Source organism: Argiope bruennichi, chromosome 7, assembly GCF_947563725.1.
Source record: "Argiope bruennichi chromosome 7, qqArgBrue1.1, whole genome shotgun sequence".
Lineage (NCBI taxonomy): Eukaryota > Metazoa > Arthropoda > Arachnida > Araneae > Araneidae > Argiope > Argiope bruennichi.
The window spans coordinates 103262582-103287928 of NC_079157.1; the positions used below are offsets into that span (position 1 = coordinate 103262582).

Consider the following 25347-nt stretch of genomic DNA (forward strand, 5'->3'; position numbering starts at 1 on the left):
GATTTCATCTTGCGAATGTTTTGTTTGTAAACAAGTAACAATGAAGTATTACTTAGGAAAAAAAGATATATGAGTAATATTATAAAAGCGTCAAATAAGTACAGCAGTTTTAAGGATATACACTATTTGCAGATTTTATTTATCGTTCAGTATTAAACTTTAGTTTTTGTAAATCTGGAAATTCCCATTTTCTATAAACATGATGGAGGAGGAACAATACAAAAAAATTTATAATGTAATATTAATATATTTTCTGGAATATTTTTGTAAAAAAAATCAGTGTGAAAAACGAGGACAATGATTGTTTTTCAAAAGCGTTATATACTATGATTATACATTAACATTTTCGATATGGAACAGTTTTGATAAGCAAAGCGTAGTTTTCATTGAACTATCTATAATACATGAAAAGGTTATTCCAAATAAATAATTACGTTCAAAATTATTTATCAATTCACAATCTCAAAATTATATAATGAAACAAGTATTCGATGAGTTTTTCAGAAAATTAATACATTAAAACAAAGTGGGGAAACAGTACAATACAATATAAATGAGAAAGTAAATAATGCAAAAAAAAATGGAACAAAATATGGAAACTCGATTAACAATCACAAATCTAAAACGTTTCCCATCCATTTCTAACATGAAAAAAAATGAACAAAACAAAAATATATTCCATGAAAGTTATTATTGTAATATAAAATTTAGTTTATGAAACGTAAAACTGAAATTATTAAACTTTTATGTAATGTAAAACTGAATGAATTATTACTTTTAAGAGAAAACGATAAAACACTTATTCAGCATTAAATATTGTGTGGTAATTCTATAGACTTTCGAGACATTTTCGTGGAAATAAAAATGTTTCCTAGAGATGGAAACATAAGAAAGAAGATATTCGAATTATCCACAATTTTAATATGGCAGATGACTAGATTCAACATCCTTGGCCCTCCTGCAGCGCCGATAACTAAAGAAAAAAAAAACACCGCCGAGGAAATGAAAGCCTAAATAAATTTTCAAAAACACACATCAATCAAAATGGCAAACCTTTTGTATAATTTTTTCCATGGATATTGTTAAACAAAGTTTAAATTTCAATAAAAAAATGAATAATTTTTTTAGAAATTTACGAAACATTTTGGAAATAGGATATTTGATGTTTCCGATACTTATTGCTTCACAAAGTGAGAAGAGAAATATAATGCTAAATAACATTCTTCTCTAAATCTAAATTAAAGTTGAAGTTCAAATAGCGAAATATTTAGGTGGCGTTTTATTCTTATGGAAATAAGAAGTGAAATAATGACACAGAAAACATTAAAAAAACATGTAAAATTGAATAAAATCAATTAATTATTGCATTAATAATGATGAATTTCATTTATATTATTTGCAGTCTAGCCATTCTTGAAATTCGTATTTGCTGGGTCATATGCAAGAAGATTTTCTAGATTTCATTTATGAAAAGGAAACATTTCTAGGAAATTCTAAGTGGAAACATCTTTAATAGCTCTCATAGGATTTAAAATTATTTTGAAGTTCAAAGTCTATACGCAAAAACATGCTTTAAATATACCATGGAAAAATTAAGATTTTTATTATTTCTAATTAAGAAATACTTGCCAATTTCTGTAGTTTGCAAAAGAATATTGCCCTCTAAATAATGGAATTACAGGACAAAGTTTATCTTACTATTATTTCGCAAAGCAATGGATTTTTTTAATCTCTAAAGAAAGAAACTATAGGATAAAATTTATCTTATAATAATTTTACAAAGCAATATCTTCTGTTTGATTGCTAATAGACTCTTACTAAGAATAACTGACTTATACGATTTTTCACTGATTTCATTATGGTAACCGCCTCCTGAATTCTATCTGCATTTTTAATTCAGAGCTCTGTAGCAACTATTGGTGCTTGCTTTTGGCGATACCATATATTGCATTACAAAATATACAAGTATGATCTTAAAGCGCCATGTGCTTTCCTTTTTCATTATTGTTATGTAATTAAGCGTCACATTTTTGAAAAGTTTATTTGAAATTTAGAAAAAACTGCGGTATCATCAGTAAAATGGCAAAGTAGTTTCATTAATGATGATGTCAAAATAAAGAATGACGGATCTAATAGCCATTTACGTAGTTAGATCTATACGGTCCCTACATAGTTACCATCTATAGTCTCCACATAGTTAGATCTATGTAGAGAGATAATATATTCTACACGCACTCAAAAGAATTACGGTTATGTACATGCATTCAGATGCCAGTGGAAAATTTTTATTAACTGGTCGAATGCCTAAATAAAAAAAAGCATATTATTAGTTTCATTTGAAATTATTAAGCTATTTAATAGTTTCGAATGAATTTTTTTTAAAGTAAAACAACGTCAAAGAAAAGAAAGATGGTAACTGTTTGGGTAGCTTTCGAAGTCAAATATTAAAATACCAGTAAATTATCATGATAAAACTGAATTAAGTACTTTTAAAGTACGATTCATACTTTGAAGGATTACTCATACTTCTAAAACATAAAATTGAGCAGTAATTCTGAAGGATATTTTAGTCTGAATTTGATTTTGGAATATCAGAAAGAAGCGGAAAATAAAGCTTTCAGCATTTATAGAAAGGGTTACTTTTAAATAAATAATTAAACAGGCAAGAGAATAATTTAAAATATGAAATTTAACATAAATTCAATACCATAAAACTAGTAGGATTTTGAAAATATGAAATTCAACATAAATTAAATATCATAAAACTTGTAGGATTTTGAAGAAATTTGAAGATGGAAAATTTTGAACAAAGTTCACAGTTAGTGGTAATAGAAAACACTTTCCAATGTAAGTGTAAATACGTTTAATCAAGATTGCACAGGCCTTAATCACATTCGAACTTATTTATGAGTGTCAGCTGTGGTGTTACCTTCTCCAATACGATCAGATGGATACTAGCTAAAGAATAGAATGAAAGTTTATGTCTTGCATAGGAGAGAGGCTCTCCTCTAAAGTTTGACACAATTATACTTTTTCAAGTTCTTTCACAACGTGTCTGATTTGATATAATTATATCTGGAATTAACACTTTACTAAGTTCGGTGGTAAAATGTTTAAACGAAATTTCATTTGATATTTATATACTTGAGGGATATTTCAAAATCCGGCATTTATTCGTTAAGAAAATAATGTCAAGGATAGCGAAATAGAATAGTGAGCATTATTATTAAATAATTTAAACTATCGGATGTTTCAAATTTAAAATACAATAAAATTCCCAAATTAAAAAGTAGAATAAACATTCATTTTGATCTTTTCTCTGTATACTAAATATCATTAAATTTACATATTGGCAAAAAGTTTTGAAATAAAATCATTTTTTACATTTAGATCAAAATGATGCTTTTCTTTGAGATATCACACAATTATTACGTATAAAAGAAAAAAATAAGAATTTTTTACATTAAAAATAGATTATTAGCAGAAATTGTAATACATTCTGTTTTGAAGAAAACCAAATTCACTCACCAGGTACTGGTACTGGTCCTATATGCACAAAAGGAGCTAATGTGTGAAAATAAAATTCAAAAATTTCAATAATTTGTTTTTTGAAAAACTATTATTCAAAGTCACAAAATAGTTTTTAAATTAAATAAAGTGCGTGTTCAAGGAATTATGTTTTAAAAACGACATTGAAAATATCAAAATATTGCGTTGCTACTAATTAACATATATATATATTTTTTTTTCGAATTGTAATGGGCGTACATTTTGAGAGACTAAACACCTTTTCCCAAACAGTTATCAGGATATGTAAAACTTACTTAAAAATGGAATTTAAAATACAGAAAATGTTCATTTTAAAGATTATTTTTGTTGTAATAACAAATTTTACACGAATATTTGCTCTCTCTTTTTTTCAAAATATTAGCAAACGAAATTATGTTTGTTCGTTGAACTAACAAAGCAACAAGGAAATATCTTCTATTTGAAAATTACAAAACTTTAAGAAAACAAATGATTCTACTCACCACCAAAAGGTGGGGGACCAGGTACAAACATTGCTAATGGTAATAAGAATGTAAAAGTTAGAAAATAAAAGTTTTAATAAATATTCAATAGAAGGCATTATAGCAAGAAAAGAAAATTCTTTTGTACAATTTCTCATGCAGTTATAATAAAATTAAAAAATTTTGTAAAAGAAAAAAAAAAATTATTTTGCAGAAATTCGTGAAAAAGTTTTTTTTTTTTAAGCAAGAATTAATGTTTGATATTCATAATGCTTCTGAAAATGAGGAAAGTAAGTTAATATTGTAAAATAAACTATAAGGGATATGATTAATCACCGATATTCCCCAGTAAGTCCTGTTTGTAAAAATGACATTTATAAATGTTACTATCTAAATGCGAATAAAACTCTTCGATTTGCAATGAATTGTATATAACTTTAAATACTGTAACGCTTATGAAATAGAAAGTATTAAAAAATACGAATTTCTATTGCAAGTATTTATATTTTACTATGTTTAAGTGTTTAGCAAAATAAAAAACAATTGAATTTTCATTAAAAAAAACCAAGTGTTTTCTTGTTTGAAAAATTGCGTATTTGGCATAAAATATTGACTACAGTATTCACTTTTAAGCAAATTAATATATAATACAAATTCATAAACATTTGAACAAATAATTCTTAAAGAAATAAGGAATGAAATAACGAAATATAAATACATGTAAAATTGTATAAAAACGATTAATTATTTCGTTAACGATGGTGCATTTCCTGTGCATTAACTGCAGTCGAGCCATTTTTGAAATTTGTATTTAAATGAATCGTAAGCAAGAAGATTTTCTAGATTCCATTTATGAAAATGCATTATTTCTTAAACATTCTTGGCGGAAGCATCTTTAATATCTCTCATATGGTTTTAAATTGTTTAAAGTTCTGAGTCAGTAAATAAAAACATGCGTTGAACATTTCTAATTATGAATCACTTGCCAATTTCTTTAGTCAAGAAAAAATATTGATCTCTAAATAAAGGAACAATAGGATAAAGTTTATCTTATTATTATTTTCCAAAGCCAAAGCTTCTATTTGGTATTTATTTGTCAAGAAAATTATGTTAGGAATAGCGATGTTAAACAGTTAACATTAGTATCAAATACTTTAAACAACTGGATGTTTCAAATTTAAACTACAATAAAATTGCCAAATCAAAAAGTAGAAGAAACAGTTATTCATTTTGATCTTTTCTATGTATATTAAATATAATTAAATTTATATATTGGCAAAAAGTTTTCAAAAAAATTATTTTTATACACTTAGATGAAAATCCTGCTTTTCTTTAAGAAGTCAGCTGATTTTTGAAGTAAAAAAGAAGTAAAGAATTTTTTTAAATTAAAAAATAGATTATTTGCAGAAATTGTTATGCATTCAAATTTGAAGAAAACAAAACTCACTCACCAGGTGCTGGTCCTGGTCCTGGTCCTAAAGGCATAACAGGAGCTAATAGTGGGGGGGGGGGATAAAATTCACAAATTTTCAATAATTCATTTTTTGATAAACTACTATATATTAACCATACTATCTTTAATAAACCGTTTTTCTACTCCTTTATTAATTTAGATATTTCTCCCGAGAACATATGTTTATATTTACATGTTTTAGCGCTGTTTAAGCAATAAAAGTTAATCATGTTATTAAATTAAATTTAAAGAAAAGAGCATGTTCAAAGAAATTATGTTTTAAAAAGACATTGAAAATATCAATATATTAACTTACTGCTAATTAACAAAAATATTTCATTTCTAACTATAACGATCGTGTCATTTTCAGAGAAACAAAAACCTTTTCCAAATAATTATCATGATATGTTAAACTTATTAAAAATAAAACTTAAAATGTCAAAAAATTTTCATTTCAAAGAATATTATTTTTACCGTAATAACAAATTTTACATGAATATTTTCCCATTTTTGTACAAAATTTTCAAAGAAAATTTCTGTTTTTTATTGAATTAACTAAGTAACAAGAAAAGTGTCTTCGATTTGAAAATTACAAAATGTTAATTCTACTCACCACCTAAATCTGGTCCTCCAGGTACAAACATTGCTAAAGGTAATAAGAATGTAAAAATTAGAAGATAAAAGTTTTAATAAACATTGAATAGAAGGCATAGTAACGGAAAACAAAAATACTTTTACACAATTTTCTCGAGTATTTAATGAAATTCTAAATTTTAGTGAAAGAAAATTATAGTTTTTGTAAAAATTCTTGAAATAGTTTAAAGAAAAAAAATATATATAAACGCACTTCACATCGTTTCTATAAATGAAGAGAGAAATTTAATGTTATCAAATAAACTTTCGAGGAATAATTAATCATCAATATTCCCCAGGAGGTCCTGTTTGTAAAAATGACATTTATAAATGATACTATCTAAAAACGAATTAAACTCTTCGATTTGCAATGAGTTGTATATAATTCATAAAATATAACTCTGGGTGGAAAAGGAAACAATGCATTGCAGAAAACTTTATATACTGTAATGTTCATAAACCTAAAAGTAAATATAAAAAAACAGAATTTCTGTTGCAAGAATTTATATGTTAATATGTTTAGTTGCTTATAAAAATGAAAAGCAATTAAATTACACTTCCGTTAAAAATTTTATTAAAACCGACTGTTTTCTTTTGATGAAGTTGTTTTGAAGAATATAACTATCCGGCGTAAAATATTAACTGAGGTATTCAGTTGCAAGTAAATTAATATAAATCACTAAATCATGAACCGCATAAATATTTTCAAACCTAAGCATTATCGAATTAAAATTTATTGAAATCGCCCTATTTTTGTGTGACTGCAAAAAGAAACTTAGTATACATCGATATAATGACTAATTTCTTATATAAATTCCTATATCATTCAATTAAGTCAATATCTCAGTCTTATTTTAAACCATCAGAATTGGTCTTCTCACAACTTTCTTGCATATTGTAATAAGGGTATTAAAATTATGGATCTTTCGTAAGAACTTTCATTGTTTTGCTAGGCGAATAATAGCTTTAAAAAAATATGGCGTGCTTTTCTGAATAATTTACTAAATATAGCGCGCGATATTCCACGGTTATCACTAGGTTGAGGTAAATACACAAGTACCAGAAATTCAAATAGGCTTCCAGTTGAGGTCAAAATTTCACGTAGAAATACAAATGTAGTCACAAAATTAAACTTTAGTTATTAAAGCCATTGCATTAACATAGAGACAAGAAAATGCAGATTTTTAAAGGTAAACAGATGTCGGATTTGGTTCAAAAAATCGAGTTGATAGGGATCAACAATTTAGATACTAAAGTGGTGCCTCCAATGCATGCAAAATTTGAAAAAAAAATATTACGTTTCTACAAATACCGAGAGAATACAGATGATTCCACTCACCAGGTCCACCAACAGCAACTATAATTAAAGAAAACAGTGTGATAAGACTTGTGTCATGCAGATTTGATAAATTTTGTATAAAAAACATTTAAAGCAAAACAGAAATTGATGCATTTTTCTCAATACTCATTTTTAAAGAAATTTTAAATTTTGATTTCAGAAGTTTTGAATTTTTTCGAAATTCATGACCCAGTTTAGAAGCAAAAAAGGTTTTTCATACAATTCTCATTTATCCACAAAATGAAATGATATTAGAAAATGGTCTTGATATATATTGTGACTTACTAGGACCTTAATGATGTCCCATGTGTAAAAAAATGAAATTTATTAATGTTAAAAAAATAATAATACGAGACAAATAGCATAAAGATATTTATACTTCCCTCTTAAATTATGAATTTAGGAATCTCAGAAACATAACGAGCCTAGGAGAAATTTTAAACGAATGATGTATTTAAAATAGAAAAAAAAAACTCCGAATAAATTACCGCAACCAGTAACTATTAGAAGAAAATAAATTTCTTTCATTTGCATACAATAAAGGAAAAATATAACTTTCGTAAAAATTTCATTATATGCAGGTGTTCTCTTTTATTTGAAGTTCTTACTAAAAAGTAAGTGCTCAGTACAAAATAAGTTATAAATAATAATATGAATTAATTAAATCTTAAGACAATAAAATGTGCTCAATGTTGCTTTATTATTTAGTGATTGCGAGATGTAACTTAATGTAGAAAATAATTCATACTCCAATATTTTTATATTCTTTCAGTGACAAATAAGATGCTACCTTACTTGAAATTTGAAAAAAAAAAAAATCTCATCTATTCCTTTACTTATTTTGATGCTTCTTCTTGGAACATATATGCTCATATTTCTATGTTGTGGTGCTTTTGACATATTTAGTTTTAACCTCACAGCATAAAGGAGAAACCAAAACCATTTTATGCAATAATCAGGTAAATCAAACTTTACAAATTAAATTAAAGAGAAAAATGGATATAAATCCAATCTTGTTTGAAAAAAGACACTGGAAACATCAAAATATTTAACTGCTACTTACAAATCTAACCTACACACACTGAGAAAAACAAACGTTTTCCCTAACATTTATCGGATATGCAAAAATTGCTTAAAAACGGAACTTGCTTAAGAAATGTTCATTTAAGGAATACTATTAATGATGTAATATTAAATTTTAAATGAATGTTTTCTCATTTTTGATATTTTCAAAAGTAATTTATATTTATCCATGAAAATATCAAAAATGAAGAAAAATTGTATCTTCACTTCGAAAATTAAAAACTAAAGATTATTCTACTTACTACCCAAACCTGGCCATCCATGACCGCCCATTCCATGTGCTAAAGAAAATAGATAAAAATTGAGAAATAAAAGATTTAATAATTATTAATTAAAGAACATTAACTAAAAAATGGATAATCTTTGATACATCTTTGATATATAAATGATATCTGTATGCTTATATTTAATAAAATTATTAGTAAAAGAAATATTAATTTTTTTGTAGAAATTAGCGAAATAATTTTAAAAAATTAATATTTGCTAACCCATTGTTTCTTAAAATGAAGAAAGATAGTTCATATTGTCAAATAACCTTTAAAGGAAATAATTAATCACCGGTACCCCTTCAGTATGTCCTGTTTGTAAAAATGACATTTATAAATGTTCCTATCAAAATATGAATAAAACTCTTCAAATTGCGATAAATCATTTATATCTAATAACATATAACCGAGTGGAAACGGAAACAAGCATTGCAGGAACCTTTATACACCATTAGATTGATAAAATAGAAAATAAGTATAAATTACTTTGATATTGTAATAATTTATGTTTAACAAATTCATTTACTGAAACTTATTGCTTCATGATTTAATAAATTACTAAAAAACACAATAAGAAATAAATTTTCAATTTTTCAGTAAAATAAAAACTAAGAAACTTTTATTTGTAAATTTCATTAAAACCAGCCATCTGCCGATTTGAAGCTATTTTGGAAGAATATAAGTATTCGGCATAAAATATTAACCGAGGTATTCAGTTGCAAGTAAATTAATATATATCACATAAGTCATGTAGTAACGTATTTATATTTTGAAACCAAAAAATTATCGAATTAAAATTTGTTGAATTCCTTCATATTATTTTATGACTGCAAAACGAAATTTAGTATACATCGAAATAGTGCTTTATTTCTTGTATAAAGGTTCTTCCATTTCAATCAAGTTGATATCTCACTTCTATTTTAAACAATCAGCATTTGTCTCCGCAAAATTTTATAGTATACTCTAATAAAGGTATTATCTTTGTCTACCCACCAAAAATTACGAATCTTGGAGAAGAACCTTCAATGTTTTGCAAGGCGAATAATAGTTAAGAAAAGTCAAAATATGATGTGCTTTTACTGAAAAAATTACTAAGTATAGGGCGCGATATTTCATGGTTATCACTAGCTTGCGGTAAATACACAAGTAATAGAAAATCAAATAAGCACCCAGTTGAAGTCAAAATTTCCCATAGAAATACAATTGTTGGCACAAGAAAAATTTATTAAAGTCATCGTGTTTATATAGAGACGAGCAAATGCAGCAGCCAGAGGTAGGCTCTTTGTCGGATAGGGTAAATTGTTCTGACATCGTTTTTATATATCGAATACATTTAAAGCAAAGCGACCTTCAATTTATAAAATTTTCTCAATACTCATTTTTTAAGAAATTTTAAATTCAAATTTCAGAGGTTTTGAACTTTTCCGAAATTTATGACTCAGTTTAAAAGCAAAAACATGATTGTTATTTATTTTTTATCGTATTTATCCAGATAACAAAAGAATGATGATACCAGAAAATGGACTTTTTATAAATTGTCACTTACCAGGTCTTCCATGATGTCCTGTTTGTTAAAAGAAATTTATAGATATTAATAAGCAGAACAAAAAAATGCTGGAAAATATTTATACTTCCTTCACAAAATTTAAATATAGAAATCGGAGAAACTTAAGGAATGATGTCTTTAAAAAACGACGATGATGTCTTTAAAGAAAAGCTGAATAAATTATCGAAACCCGTTCAGCGAAAGAAAGATATCTTTCAAAAAATTATTAATGAAAAATAAAATCTAATAACAAATGGAATTTTAAAAAACGCCAATAACTGTTTTAATGGAAAAATAAAATGTGAAATGTTACTTGAATCAGCATGCATATGTTTAAAGCTTCTGTATACGTAAATTTAATAAAATTTTAAATTTTAGTAACAGAAATATTAGCGTTTTTAAGAAATTCGTAAAGTATTTTTTTTTTAAAAATAAAAGATGATGTTTGTTTATCCCTTTGGTTCTATGTAAAAACGAAGAGAGGAAGTAAATATTTCCAAATAATCTTTAAAGAAAATAATTAATCACCCGGAAATGTAGGAAATTTATATCAGTTTATGGAATTAACAAAGCAACAAAAAAAACTTCTATTTCAAAAATTACAAAATTTAAGAAAACAGAGGCTTCTACTCACCACCAAAATCGGGCCCTCCAGGTAGAAACATTCCTAAGGATAGTAAGAATGAAAAAAAAATTGAAAATAAAAGGTTCAATAAATATTGAATAGAAGCATTCTAACAGAAATGAAAATACTTTTGCACAATTTTCAAACATATTTAATTAAATTATCAATTTTAGTAAAAAACAGAATATTATGAATTTTTTGCAAAAATCTGCGAAGATGGTTCTTTTAAAAATAAAAATTAATGTTCTATATTCACAAGGTGATAAATGAGGAGAGAGCTTTAATGTTGTCAAATAATCTTTAAATGACAGAATTTATCATTGGTACTTCCTCTCCCCCCCACAAGTAGGTCCTATTCATAAAAATGGCATTTCTAAAAGTTACTAACAAAATACAAATACAATTCTCAATTGCAATGAATTATTTACCATTCAAAATATTTAACTCTAAGTGGAAAAGGAATTAAAATGCCTAGCAGAAAACATATCTTATTCTCATGAAACAGTTTCAACATTGCAAAACTTTACACGTTGTAATCACTTTTACCGAAATTTATTACTTATAACTGAATAAACTATCAGAAAACATAATAAGATATAAATTGTCAGATTTTTTTTTAACAAAATGAAAATTAAAATAACAACTTGCCTTTAAAATTTCATTAAAATTAGCCATTACTTTATTTGAAGTTATTTATGAAGATGTAAGAATGAAATTAAATATGTTATAAAGTCAGAAATCATATGAATAATTTTAAATTTAACTTGTGTATATAAAGTTTTAAAAATTTCTTCATATTATTTTGTTTTGGTTACAAAACAAACATTATTATATGGAGGAATGCATATTTTATTTCTGATATAAAATCCCTTCTGATTTAATATAATAAATCACAATCAGACAATTGACTTTTCAATGTCATTAATAGTCATAACTATTTCAATTACATTTTTTTGGATCAATATAATTTATATAACTTTTCTGAAACTATATAATTGTAGATTTTTATAAAATATTTTTTAGCATCTTTAAAATAAATGGTTAGGATCCTAACTTAAAAAAAACTCTTTTTCAGAAAAAAAATTGTTTTAAAATTTGCCTTAATCAAAAACAAGTCTACGTAAGAGAGCAAAACCTGATTTGTCTTCACAATTAAATTTTGGAAATTTATAAACAATATTCATGATTTTCAAAGTTTTTCAATAAACCTCCATTTCAAAGTCAGCTGTGGTAGATCGTAACCTACAAGAATGAATCGAAGATAACAAAGGACGGTCTCTGTAACTAAATTTTATTACTAAATTAATAACATATTTTCATAATATTCTTATTTTAATTCATTAACTGCTCGTAACAAATTTGAAATTATAAAATTAACTGAAATATTCAAATTGAAATTATTGGATTTATATCCCGTGTCAAACAAACTATGAATTCATTCAGTTTTAAATTTATATGACTTATTTTATAAAGCATTTTTAAATACCTTTGGCATTTTTTTCTCTCTAGATTTTCTTCATCTTATTTATTAATAGAATTTTTCCAATATTATTCATATAAAGATGAAATTTAATGATATTAAATTTTCTCTCTCCTGCTCGTTCATATTTCACTGCTACTGTTTTTACTGAATTCTGAGTTAAATAGAAGGATAAAAATGAACAAGAATGGTCTTTATTTTTGATTTCAAAACAGTAAATAGATTAGAATTTTAATTTTGAAAATTGTGGTGTTTGAGATGTTTAGAATATAAGTAATTTACAATTATTAATCTTTGAAATGGAATCGCACTTTATATATTTTTTAAAACATTTTGCAGATATTGTATAAACTGGGAATCATTGCTGAAAGGGAATATAATTACAAAATCTCCAAAATCCCTTGAATTTAAAATCATTAATAACAAGTGAATTTTTATGAACTATATCAATCTGAATATAGTTATGCTAGTGTTTGCTCCCAACGTAGAATGAGTCACAGTCTGCTAAATAAATTGAAATAGATGCGGTATAGTTTTGCATGGAACCTTTAAAACAAAATTTTGGATTTTATTATTCTGGAAAAGGGCATTTCATTTGTTTCAAAATATTTTTGTAATTTTATAAATTTTGGATTTCAACGTAGTATATAAAAAGTACCGCAATTATATATGACAGAACTAGAATTAAAATTTTTTATAAAGGTGTTTTAGGATGCATTAATTATAGTTTTATAGCATTTATTTTGCTTTAATTAACTTTTGCTTTAATGCAATGCTTAACTTTGCTTTAATGCAAAACTATACCGCATCTATTTCAATTTATTTAGCAGACTGACTCATTCTTATGCAAAAAGGTAAAATTAATAAAATCAATGATACTGACTAATCACTGAATTATATTAATTTTAAATCTAGGATTTAACCAAGTTCCAACGAATAAAAATTAAATGTCCTAAATAAAACAAATAAAAGAACATTCGTATCAAATGGTATATAAACTTACCTGCAGGACCTTTCGCAAAATAAAAATGCGTATAAACTGTTAATACAAAGAATATCGAAGTTTACACAAATTCAAGAAAACGATACAATGGATCAAATAAAATAATCATTGAAACAAAATGAACGTAAACTCACCTCCAGGACCTTTAATAAAATAAAAATGAATATAGAATATTAATGCACAGAATATCAACTTCAAAAACATAAAAGATTGTGCTCAACAGATAACATTTACACAGACTGTATAAAAATAAGACATTCTAACATAATTTTTTTAAAATGACAGATCAAAATCAAAATTAGTATTTTCTTAATTCAATTTCTGAGAATTTCTCTTAAAATTTACTTAGATTTAAAAGCACAAAAGCATAGGATATGATTTATAAAGTATCGTTAAATTATTTAGGTCCATAAAGAGAAAATGAAACAAATGAAATTATTCTGTAAGTGATTGTAAATATCACCATAAATCTGGTGTAATAATATAGATATAGTTGATTTAATTATTGCCTACGTAGACATTAGAATGATATTAAATATATGTTTGTAAATATTTCTTTATATCATTTTCTTGCGAGATATCATACTCAATAATAATTCGATCGTAGATAATTTTTTTGGAAAGTTAAAGAGCAAAAATTCACATATTATTACGTATCAAATTATTGCTTAATAAAGATATATCTATATAATACACTTTTTTACAGTTTAGAGCATAACTGAAATAATTTGAAAATTTAAAATTTATTATTAGTAGTTGAAGAAAAAAAAATAATGACTTAAAAAGGTTTGCATAATTGCTGCAATGATATTCATAAAAACAGGAAAAAGAATATATTGTAAATATTCGTCTTTTAAATATAACATTTTTTTACTATGACGAATGATTCAGTGAATACTTTGGCTTGTTCAACTTTTTCTCTGAGATGTTATAAGATTTGCAAATCATACTTTGAATTGAAAAGTTTATTTATAATATAATCAGTTAAAGAAATTTTAAAGAAAAATGTGAAATTTATATGGTGGTATGTTTTATGCCTGGATTCCAAGAAAGAAATAAGAAATTTAATAATTTTTAAATTTATTTAAAAAAATAGTGAGAAAAGAAAAAAAATTATATTAAAAAATTATCTTAGGTATATGAAATGAATCTAAACTGGTCTAATCATTATATGAAAGTATGACTTAATTCCTATAGGTGAAAAATAAAAATTTATGCACGTATCTAAAAATAATCATTATAACTAACTTACTAAATTGATATTCCTTTTAAATAATTGAACATAAATAATTGAAATTTTAAGATTAATTTATAATGTAAAATATATATATACAGTGGTGGCCAAAAGTGTGGACATTTTTTGAAGGTTTCATGTTTTTCAAATTTGAGTGCTTGTAGAATATATTAATTTTCACTTAAATACATATGTTTATATATCAAATTGAAGGTAATTTAATGTAGAATTTAATAACAAAAACAGTAGTACAATATCTGTATTACAAAAAAACGTTACACTCATTTCAGTAAGATCTATCTTAGATTTGCATTTTTTTAAAGTGATACTTACACAATCAATACTTAGTAGGATAACTTATTTTTTAAGACAGCTTCACAGCGTCTTTTCATCGAGTGAACGAGTGTTTGGAGTTCATCTTTCGGAATAACATGGTGCCAAGAATCAATTATAGATTCAATAAGTTGTCTTTTATTGGATGGACGTTTTTGTCGTACAAGAATTTTCAAACGTCGGCACAAATTTTCAATTGGATTGAGATCAGGGCTGTTTCCTTGCCATGATAATACATCTATGCCTTTATTTTGAAATCATGCTTTGCATGCTTTTGCTGTGTGGCATGGAGCTGAATCCTGCTGAAAAATAAATGGTGCTTTATGGGGAAGAAATCCCTGATGGAAGGTATCAATTTTGGTTCCAGACAGTTTCGATGTATTTTTTTGGCATTCAGGATGCCATCAATCACTCGAATTCGGCCACGACCATCTGCAGACATACATGCCCAAATCATGGCATTTGTTGTTGTTTTCATAGTTGCTTCAATGCAATCAGGATGAAGCACTTCACCTACACTACGTCTCACGTAGTTTCTTCCATCACTACCAAAGAGCGATAATTTAGTGTCATCGCTCCAGATTACTTGCTTCCATTGATTTTTCTGACCATTTAATGTGTTCTTATGCGCACTTAACTCGTTTTTCGCGTTGCTTTTGATTTAAATATGGTTTTTTTCCTCGGAATTCTAGTTTGAAGTCCAAATCCTAATAACCTTCTTCTTATAGTTCTTGAACTTACTGCAATACCCGTTGCATTCATTTCTCATCTAATGGTATCTGATGAAATTTTTCTATCTTGAAGGCATAGCCGTTTAATTTTTCTATCGGCAGTAGCACTCGTGCATTTTTTTCGGCCTGATTTGGCCTTATTTCCCACTGATTTCGTTTTTTCATAACGCAAACAGAACTTCCGTACACCAGAACAAGTCACTGAACCACCAACTTGTCTTGCAATTTCAGCATAAGAGAGGCCTTTTTCTCTCAATATGACAATTCGGCTTCTTTTTGTAGATGTCCAATCAGTTCTTCTTGTAGGTGACATTGTTTAAAATTAGTTTAATTAAAAAAAGGACTTAAAATATTCAAAAACAGCAATACTCTATTTAATTGTACTAGTATGCCTCATTCCACAAAATATTTCCACAACAATAACTCTTTTACCATCCAAATAACCTAAACTATAGTTACAGACATTTGATGGGTCCTCAGAACAGTGTTTGTGATTGGCTAGTACGCTTTTATTACAAAACACGTCATTATTCAAAACGATTTGTGTTTGTACGTTCTACTAAAATAAACGTAACTTTTTTTTGTAATACAGATATTGTAATACTGTTTTTGTTATTAAATTCTGCATTAAATTACCTTCAATTTGATATACAAACATTTGTATTTAAGTGAAAATTAATATATTCTACAAGCACGCAAAGTTCAAAAACATGAAACTTTCAAAAAATGTCCACACTTTTGGCCACCACTGTATATTTAGATATTAAACATTTTTAGTTTTTCATTCAATTATTGATCAAAATAGTACAAACTAACTTCTCTTGAAAACGAAATAAAAAATTCTTTTTTTAGCTACTTACGTTGCACAGTGGTGCTATAGTTTTTTTTATATGAACTCAATATTTATGTAGATGTAAGGAATTTACCCGTTTTTTATTCCTTAACTATTTTTATATAATATTTTGTGCAACAAATATCTTCATGTATTTAAACATTTCTACAATTCCTCTTTAATTTACTGCATAATTAGAAGATATATTTTCTATTTTAAACCTTTTACAGCTTACCACATTCGTTTTATCAGAAGAAAACTACTAATATTATATATATATATTCGAATAAAATGAAACAATCGCTTTGATTTTATTTCTTTGTATTTTAGGGTGACAAATTATTTTAAAATTTAATAAAATATTCTTGCAGATTCTGTTGCATTCTTACTTTTATTTGAAGATAAGAATGCACATTTTAATTATTTTAGATTAATATTAAGATCTAAAATATTTAAATATTATGTAGAAAACAATTTAAAATTTATTATTGAGGTTTTAGAAGCTTGTTTAAGTATCTTTAAAATGACTGAGATATGTTGATAAGTTAATTTTGATATCCATAATTTATAATTTCAAATAATGATGCTAAATTTCCAAACCATTGGACACATCTTTCGTTTCCAATCTCACAAATGAAAAAAATAAACATTGAATATCTTAAAACTCACCTGCAATACCACCCGGAGCTATTTTCAAGAAAAGCAGTTTTGAATCCAGATGAAATAAAAATCCTTTCAGCTCAGATGAATGATTAAAAAAACTCAAATGATGATGATGAATGGCGAGTTATTATTCGAAACAACTTAAGAAGGATTTTAAATTATGTATATTAATAATAAATCAAAAAATTTTAATACGCATTTCATGTATAATTTTTTTAAAATTTTACATGAAAAATTTATTTGAAAATTATTGCTAGAACTGTTAGCCTGATTCATTATATGCCCCCTATAATTTGGTTTTACATATCTGGTTTCAACAAACAGTTTTACAGATTTCATAATATTTTTCATATCACTCACATGTTTACTTTAACAAATATTTATTTCTTGATTCAACCCATAGTTTCCAAATAGTAAATTCCATAATATTTCTCATTTCACTGGTAAATAAGAAAAGTGAGAATAGAATACAACATTTAAAATAAACGATACAGATAAATGTTAGACAAAAATAATGCATATTGTTAACAATGAATAAAATTTTTCCTAACCTACTTCACAACCACATTTTAAATGTATCTCACTAGAATATTTAATTTGTCACTTATAAGCAGAGGGTGTAGTTATGTAATGTTGCATGATCATTTGAATAATCATCTTTTGCATGTTTCATATTTGTAGTTGAAAGAAACACTTCCAGAGATTGAAAAGCAAATATCGCTTTATTCTTCCTCATTACAAATTCTATTCTTCTTCTTCTCACATTTTGTCTGTCAAAATCAGATGCTAAATAGTCTATATTACAAAAGTTTTTAAAAGTATGATTCACTGTGCAGCCCGGAACATCCCGCCACCTAAAAAGATGATTCACTTCATTACTTTTCTCCCCTTTTTAAGAATCAAAATACATTTAGAACAGCAAACAAGATTTTCATTCAAAAAGTGAATAAATGGAGAAAAATATTCTTTTTTTTAAATATTTACAAGTGCAATATTAAAAATAAAATCTCTCTTTGTAAATTATTCAGAATTCGGGTTTAGACAATGTGAGTTTTGTTCGCAAATCCGGATAGGAGGCAAGTAAATCAGACTTCGGAAGGAAATCTTGGAAATAGAAATTTTATAAACACCATTTCCTTCCAGTGTTAAAGCATTAGTAATTATATAAACTTATTTAACTTTTTAAATAACCAAGAAACAATGTAAGTGCAGTTGATGAAGGGAATTATTTCGTCTGTGATCTTATTATGACAGCCGTTTGGCCGTCTGGCAGTTAGTTAAACGGATGAAAAAATAACTCGTTACCAAAACAACAATAGAAGATATTGAAACACTCGAGTAATATGTAGATTCTAATCTTATCTGTTAAAGAATACAAATTCGGCATAAATTTTTTTATATAACATGGACGTCCAATTTTAAAGCACAGTTAATACAGAAGTGCAGATATCAACCCTTAATCACATAAGTATAAAAATTGTGCTCGGGTGCATGTGGACACCAAAGGAAAAAAAAAGGAAATATTTCTGGGATTATATTACATAAATAAAAAAAATATGCATGCATTAGCAACTCTTATTTGTTTTATTTACAATATATATTAAAATAGATAGCATTTATCGTAGATTAAATTATTATGCAATGACTTACATATCTACATATTTTACACACAGTTTCTTCTCTTCAGTTCGAATGTATTAAAAATATTTTGATTTTCGTATTGCTTCATCGCTTTATTTATCTCCTATTTAAAAGGCTAAGCTCATGAATCAAATCATTGAAATTTCTCTTTTCGTATTCTCAAAGTAATCAGATGTTGCTCACTTTTCCTTTTTCTTCAATGGATGCCATTAAAACAATTGAATATAGTTGTTTCTTAAAGAATAGAATATGATTATAGGCAAATACTTAATTCTTCTAATCACAAAATATTTTTGTACACAATTGATAAATCACGCCACTCAAACGTAAGCTAGTGGTAATAGGGAAACATTTCAGGTTTCTATATCTATATTAACATATTCGCTTTCATACATAGTAGACAGTTAATAAATAACTGTAATTTCTAGGAAGAATTGAAATGGTAGTCATTACTTTGTTAAATCCAAATTCTAAGGATTCGACTCTACACCTGTCCTTTTGTTTGTATTGGAGTAGGATTTCATATTTATGCATTTTAAGATTCCTAAAATTTTCATTGTTTTTTTTCCTTTTCCACTGTCATTTCATTTCTTTATTTCACTTTTTCTCACAGATCTATTGATATAAACAAACTGTCAACAGTTAAGTTTAAGCTTTATTTCTTCGTAGGTTGCATAACTATAACAATGTTCTTAATTTTTACCAATAAGTCATTTTTTGAATATTATTCTCTCACAGAAAATATAGATATTTTGTGCATAAATTCGTTGCTTAGCGGTACAATAGCCTAACCTTCACACCAGATTTTTCTGATTTTTTTATGCACACATTAAAAAGAAAATTATCATGGAACATTTCAGAAATACAGCATTTATTTCAGTGGCTGCAAATTATTTTTCTGGTACGTAGAATAAAAAGAACTTATTCATTAAGAAATCGCAGAATTCTCTAGATTCCATTATTCTTTCAATTCATTCTTTTAAAGTTTTGTTGATGTTGAGTCCGATCAGTTTAATCCGATCGTTGTTTAACTTATTTTCAAAAATAATTATGAAAATAAGGTGACTTAAGACCTTAGAATCAGGATATTAAAAACTAAACTAATCAAGCTTATATGACTGATATTGGATTAAGGGGAATTCAGATGGGTTATTTAATTTTTTTGGTTTCTAAAAAATTATGTTGCCAGATAATTTGATAATATTTCAATGTTACTCTATTCAGATTTAAATTGTAAAACAATTGATTTGGTATCTTTGATTGTTGCAAATAAGTATTTAAAATCCTGTGATCCAGAATAAGTCATCTTTAAGATCTGTTTAGGTGCACTTATATGAAATATGACTTTTAATAATATTTAATTTAAGGGATCTAATCTCAAATCTAATTTTATCTTTGGAGGTTTCGGAAAGTAAATTGGCTCTTGCAAATTAAATTATAAATTTAGAACTTAAATACTCAAACTACAAATTAAACTGAACCAAATGCCTTTAGCCTCTAATACTGGAAAAATCTCGCCAATTAAAATAAATTTCAAAATTTGAAGCGCAGAAAGAATCTTATAATACTACAGAAACAATATTAAATTTGCCACTACCTGTAAATAACATTTCAAATCGTGGGCATGGTATACTTGAAAGCAATATTTTTATTAATTAGCACTATACCTACAAAAAATATGACTTAAATATATATACTGTAGAAACAATTAACTTTTTATCCGTGTCCAATTCATGCAATTAATGTTATATTCATTGGTACAATACCAGCAGAAAATCGTTTTACATTCACAAAAAAACGATATTTCACAAGCAGATCAAAAAGCAAAGTGAAATCGCATGGATTTGACTGTCAGCTGCTGACAAATTTAGAAAATATAAACAAATATTTTGATTTTAGCTCCACATGCACCCAAGGAATATGGTTAAGGGTTAAATAGCAATTAGCATTAGAAAAACATTAGAATAATATTTAAAATAACAAACAATAACGTTAAAAAATGCAATCAATCAATTTATTTATTGAAATACATCAGTTTCAAGTTGTGTCAATACTTCAACTTTCCAGCAAGAGATTTAAAGGCAAACAAATTTTTGTCTCGGTTAATCTAATAATTAGAAAATTAAAAATAACTTATACATATACAAAACAAATTCCTTAATTTCCCCCATTTATATAATTTATCAGTTTACAAAACTTGCGCAGCAAAATTTTTAATGCGATATATAATGTTGTGCTTGTTGACATAATAATACGTTAAAAAATACAAAATGCTGCAGATATAAATTAAGATAAATGTAATAATTATTAATAAATAATAAAAAAATTAGCTCACCTGAAATAGTTCTTCATTTCTTCTCTTCAGATTCTTCATTTCTGTATTCTTCCGTTAAAATTTTAATATTCTTATATATTTAAGGATATTGCAATGAATTTCATTATTTTGCCACTCTTGTAGTATATAATTCGCTTGTTTTATTTATTGCTGCAATTCTTATCGTTCGGATTATAAGTCTTTGGATAATGTTTGCACAATTCAACCAAACGGATTGTTTCATACGGCACGAATATACTTCTCGATCGGTTTTCTTGAAATCAATTTACCAACTATAGTTTGTACGAATGTAAGACAGCCCCGAGAGTCAAATTAAAGGTATAAAAAGGCAAGATTGATTCAATCGAGATTTGATTCCAGAGGCTGCCTTGGAAGAAAACCTCGCACTGTCTAAACCCATATAAATGTACAAAAGGAAAGACATTTTTATTAAAAAAATTATTTAAAATAGAAATATTTATGAACTTACCAATACCAATGCCCCCTGTTTTGAGAACAAAAGCTTTTAAGTATATATTTTTAATAGCAAATACATGTCAAATAAAAAAACTGCGCATCAGCATTTTAATAAGATCGTTTTTATAATATCAATAATGTTATTATTTTTGTAGCTCGAAAAATATGTTTATTAGTTAATGAACATCTCAATTTTAAATAAAAGCTGCATAACATTGGATGAATTATATAAAATCGCTTTCTTTGTTTCCAAAGCAGAAGGATTAAAATATTATATCAAATTTCATCTAGGATGTTAGCAGAAAGAAAGCTGAGTTTACCTATGAAAACTACTGCTAGCAGAAAGAAAGCTTGTTTTTGTTTTTTTCCCCTTAGGTAAGAATGTAGAAAATTGAATTTTTGCCCTTGTATGAGGACTAGTATTAATACCATATTGCGAAGAGCAATAGAACTTTAGACTTGCCGAACCTACACTGCACCAAAGATTCTTTTAATTTATTAACTCTTTCAATGCAGCTTAATGCATGATGGCTAAATTTCTAACTTAATTCGAGGAATAAATAAGTTCCTTAGACAGGTTGCTTAAAGAAACTAAATCTTTTATTCTTTTACTCTCAAAGGTAAGTAAAATCATCTTTGTGTTGTTGTTGTTGCTTTTTTTTTGGGGGGGGGAGGAGTACGTTATTTTGAAAAGTTATTTTTAGGTATTTCTCCTTTGAAATCTGATGATTGAAAAAATAAGAAGAGAATTATTTTTATATATATATATATATATAAATATTTTTATATATATAAAAAATTTGCCAATAAAACAGTTTCCAAAGAAACAATTGGAAATTATTTTTTAAGCTTTAGTAATTAAGCGGATGACGAAAGTTCAAACACTTGATAGACTATTTATGAATATTTACCCAACAATAAAAAAAAATGCTCTGATGAAGGTAAAATTCTTTAAACTTAGTATTACCAATTTTAAGAATTCCACAAATCATATTTTTGCACTGATGATAATTCTACATTACTGGTGAAAGGCAAAAATCAGACAGTTATTTTATTTATCCAATTATTGCTTGACAAATAACATACAAACCTTAAATTATAATTTTCATTTAACATACTGAAGTAATTCTGATAAAAAATAGTTTTCTTTTAATTTTTAATTTTTTTTATGCATCTAGTTAAGTAATGTTGGAAATTATATTAGTTTTGATCTTCCTGAAAACTTTAGAGGTTTTCATTCTTATATTTAATATGAAAAGGACTTCTTTTTACAGAAGCTCTACATTTTATTCAATTTCATTATTTTTGGAAAAGAACCGAATTACTGTTTGATTTATAATGCCTAGTAAATATAGTTGTCAATTATAATAAAAAGTATAGGATTTAGAAAAGTTTTTACTATCGTTATACTAATGACAATTGCATCTTTCGATGTCAATTATAATAAGAAGTATAGGATTTAGAAAAGTTTTTACTATCGTTATACTAATAAACCTCTTAAAGTAATAAAAATACCCTTTAATTTCTTATTTATGAGTAGCTATGATACTTGGAAGTTCTTGGATTACAACTGTTTTTAATAGAAAAATAAAGTGAAAGCTTGCAATTTTATTGAAAAAATAAGAATTCTATTGAAATAAATTGAGATTAAGTAACTTATTTCAGCCTTAACATTGTCCTCTAGAATTAGCGCAATACATTTTCAGCTATCTATATATCACTAAGTAAACTGATTTGTTTTTAAATCACTTAATTAAGTTTATTGGATTGTTTTTGAATAACCTTTATATATATAACGAAATATATTCGATATAATAAATTTTAATATTTATTAGTACAAGTAAAAACATAATTTGGCTTATTTTTTTCGTGGATTTTTTAACTTTAAAGAATAAAATGCGGTTTAAAATAAACCACGCTAAATAAATAAGATATGTTTTAATTTTCAAAACGTGATATTACTACTCGAACTTCTTAGAAAAAGAATAGTATAATACTGTAAATAGGAAAAAACTGTTTTCTGAAAATAAAGGGGAAAAAATAGGAAACTTAATAAAATAAGATATTACTAAAATTCTTCAAAATTTTACTATGAGCAAAAGATCTACGAGCATTTTATAGATTCCTATTTCTATATATTTTTTGATAATTTCTGTATTAAAAGTAAGCAGTATCAGTTGCTGCGAATTAAATGTAGATTCAAAATATGTTATATTTGATGCTAAAAAACATTGAATATATCTAAAAATTTATTTCGGTATTCTAATTGTTATTCATTTATTCTTATTTCATTTGCTATCCAAATTAGGAAAGCTTATAGTAGTCAGACTGACCATTATTATATTACATTTAAGGCCTACATCTCATTTATATTATTCAATGCGATTTTGCGTGGAAGTGAAATATTTTCAAAATTCAAAGAGCAAATAAAAATATATTTGAATTGCATTAAAATGAAAAGATAATTTTTGCAAATATATTATCATTAGCATATAATATAAAATATCAATTTAATGAATGTTAGGAAAGTAAATCCTAAAGGAAAAGCAGAAACTTATAATTCAGGCAATTGCCGCAGTAATGATATGATCTTAGAGCACAATTTATGAATGGATATGCAAACACATGAAAAATAAATCAAATTTATCTTTAATACTCACCGATACCTCCTATTCCTAGGCCAGCAGCACCTTTAAAAAAGAAACACATTGATTAATATTTTTACCATCATTGTTAAAGCAAATAAAATTAGCACAATTAATTAATGATAAAAATCTACACAACAGGAAACTTTAAAATAATTAAAAGAAAGATACTGCAAATGCATCGCACCATGTTTGAGCATTTATTTATTCTCCAACTAAAATATATATTTAAAAAATAACAATTCATAAAAGTCTTATAATTTTGAAAATTTCTGAACTTAAGCTATAAACAAATAAAAAAAATTAAACAACTTAAAAAATTTTTTAGAAAAAAATTTATATTCATTTTTTTTAAATGCAAATTATTAAATTTGATTTTTTTTAATTCAAAAACAATTTATCAGTTTAATCTTACTCCAAATTTTTTTGTAAGAAAGTGACAAAAATTTATTTATAACTAAAAACTTTTTAATAAGAAATTATTCTACTTACTTGCTGCACTTGCTTAAATAAAAAATATTGCAATACATAATAAATACATTTTTAATAAAAATATTACTATACAATGCTTAAAAAATACTTTATAAATTATTATACTATAATTATATCATACTTATATAAATTAAATACATGCTTGTAAAACAAATGGAACTCATTCATATCCACATAAAGTACTTCGAATTGCCCACACGAATTTACTTTGGTAATCCATAATACATTTTATTGGAGAAAAAGAATGGCAAGGTGCAGTCATTTATTCATCATTTCATTTCTGTTTTTTCTATATTTGATAGTGACAAAAAGCGATATGAATTGGTTTTAATGTGTTTGAAGAAATGTTTCATTTTCTTTCTACATTTCTTTAAAATTTTAATATAAATTATAAATGCGTTATAAAAAGAAAATCAAAATTAAATTAATATCATGTAAACTATTTGAAGCAACAGTATTTAGATGAAAATAAATTACATCTGATCTTGCCTTTTCCAATCGACTTTTTAAAAGAAAATTGCTTATGTCCTTATTTCTAATAGCAAGA

The 25347-nt window shown here is 25.8% G+C and overlaps 1 protein-coding gene across 1 annotated transcript in view; it reads right to left on the minus strand.

Annotated features, from left to right (window-relative positions):
• LOC129975506 (uncharacterized) overlaps positions 1–25347 on the minus strand; it is a 64101-nt gene that overhangs the window by 20879 nt on the left and 17875 nt on the right. Inside the window, exons 4-14 of the mRNA XM_056088568.1 lie at positions 24324–24353; positions 13573–13581; positions 13439–13474; positions 10965–10997; positions 10331–10348; positions 8761–8799; positions 7436–7453; positions 6077–6109; positions 5462–5503; positions 4032–4064; positions 3529–3564 (exon numbers count right to left, since the gene is read on the minus strand). Coding sequence (XP_055944543.1) covers positions 3529–3564; positions 4032–4064; positions 5462–5503; positions 6077–6109; positions 7436–7453; positions 8761–8799; positions 10331–10348; positions 10965–10997; positions 13439–13474; positions 13573–13581; positions 24324–24353 — 327 coding nt within the window. The remainder of the gene's footprint in view (positions 1–3528; positions 3565–4031; positions 4065–5461; positions 5504–6076; positions 6110–7435; positions 7454–8760; positions 8800–10330; positions 10349–10964; positions 10998–13438; positions 13475–13572; positions 13582–24323; positions 24354–25347) is intronic.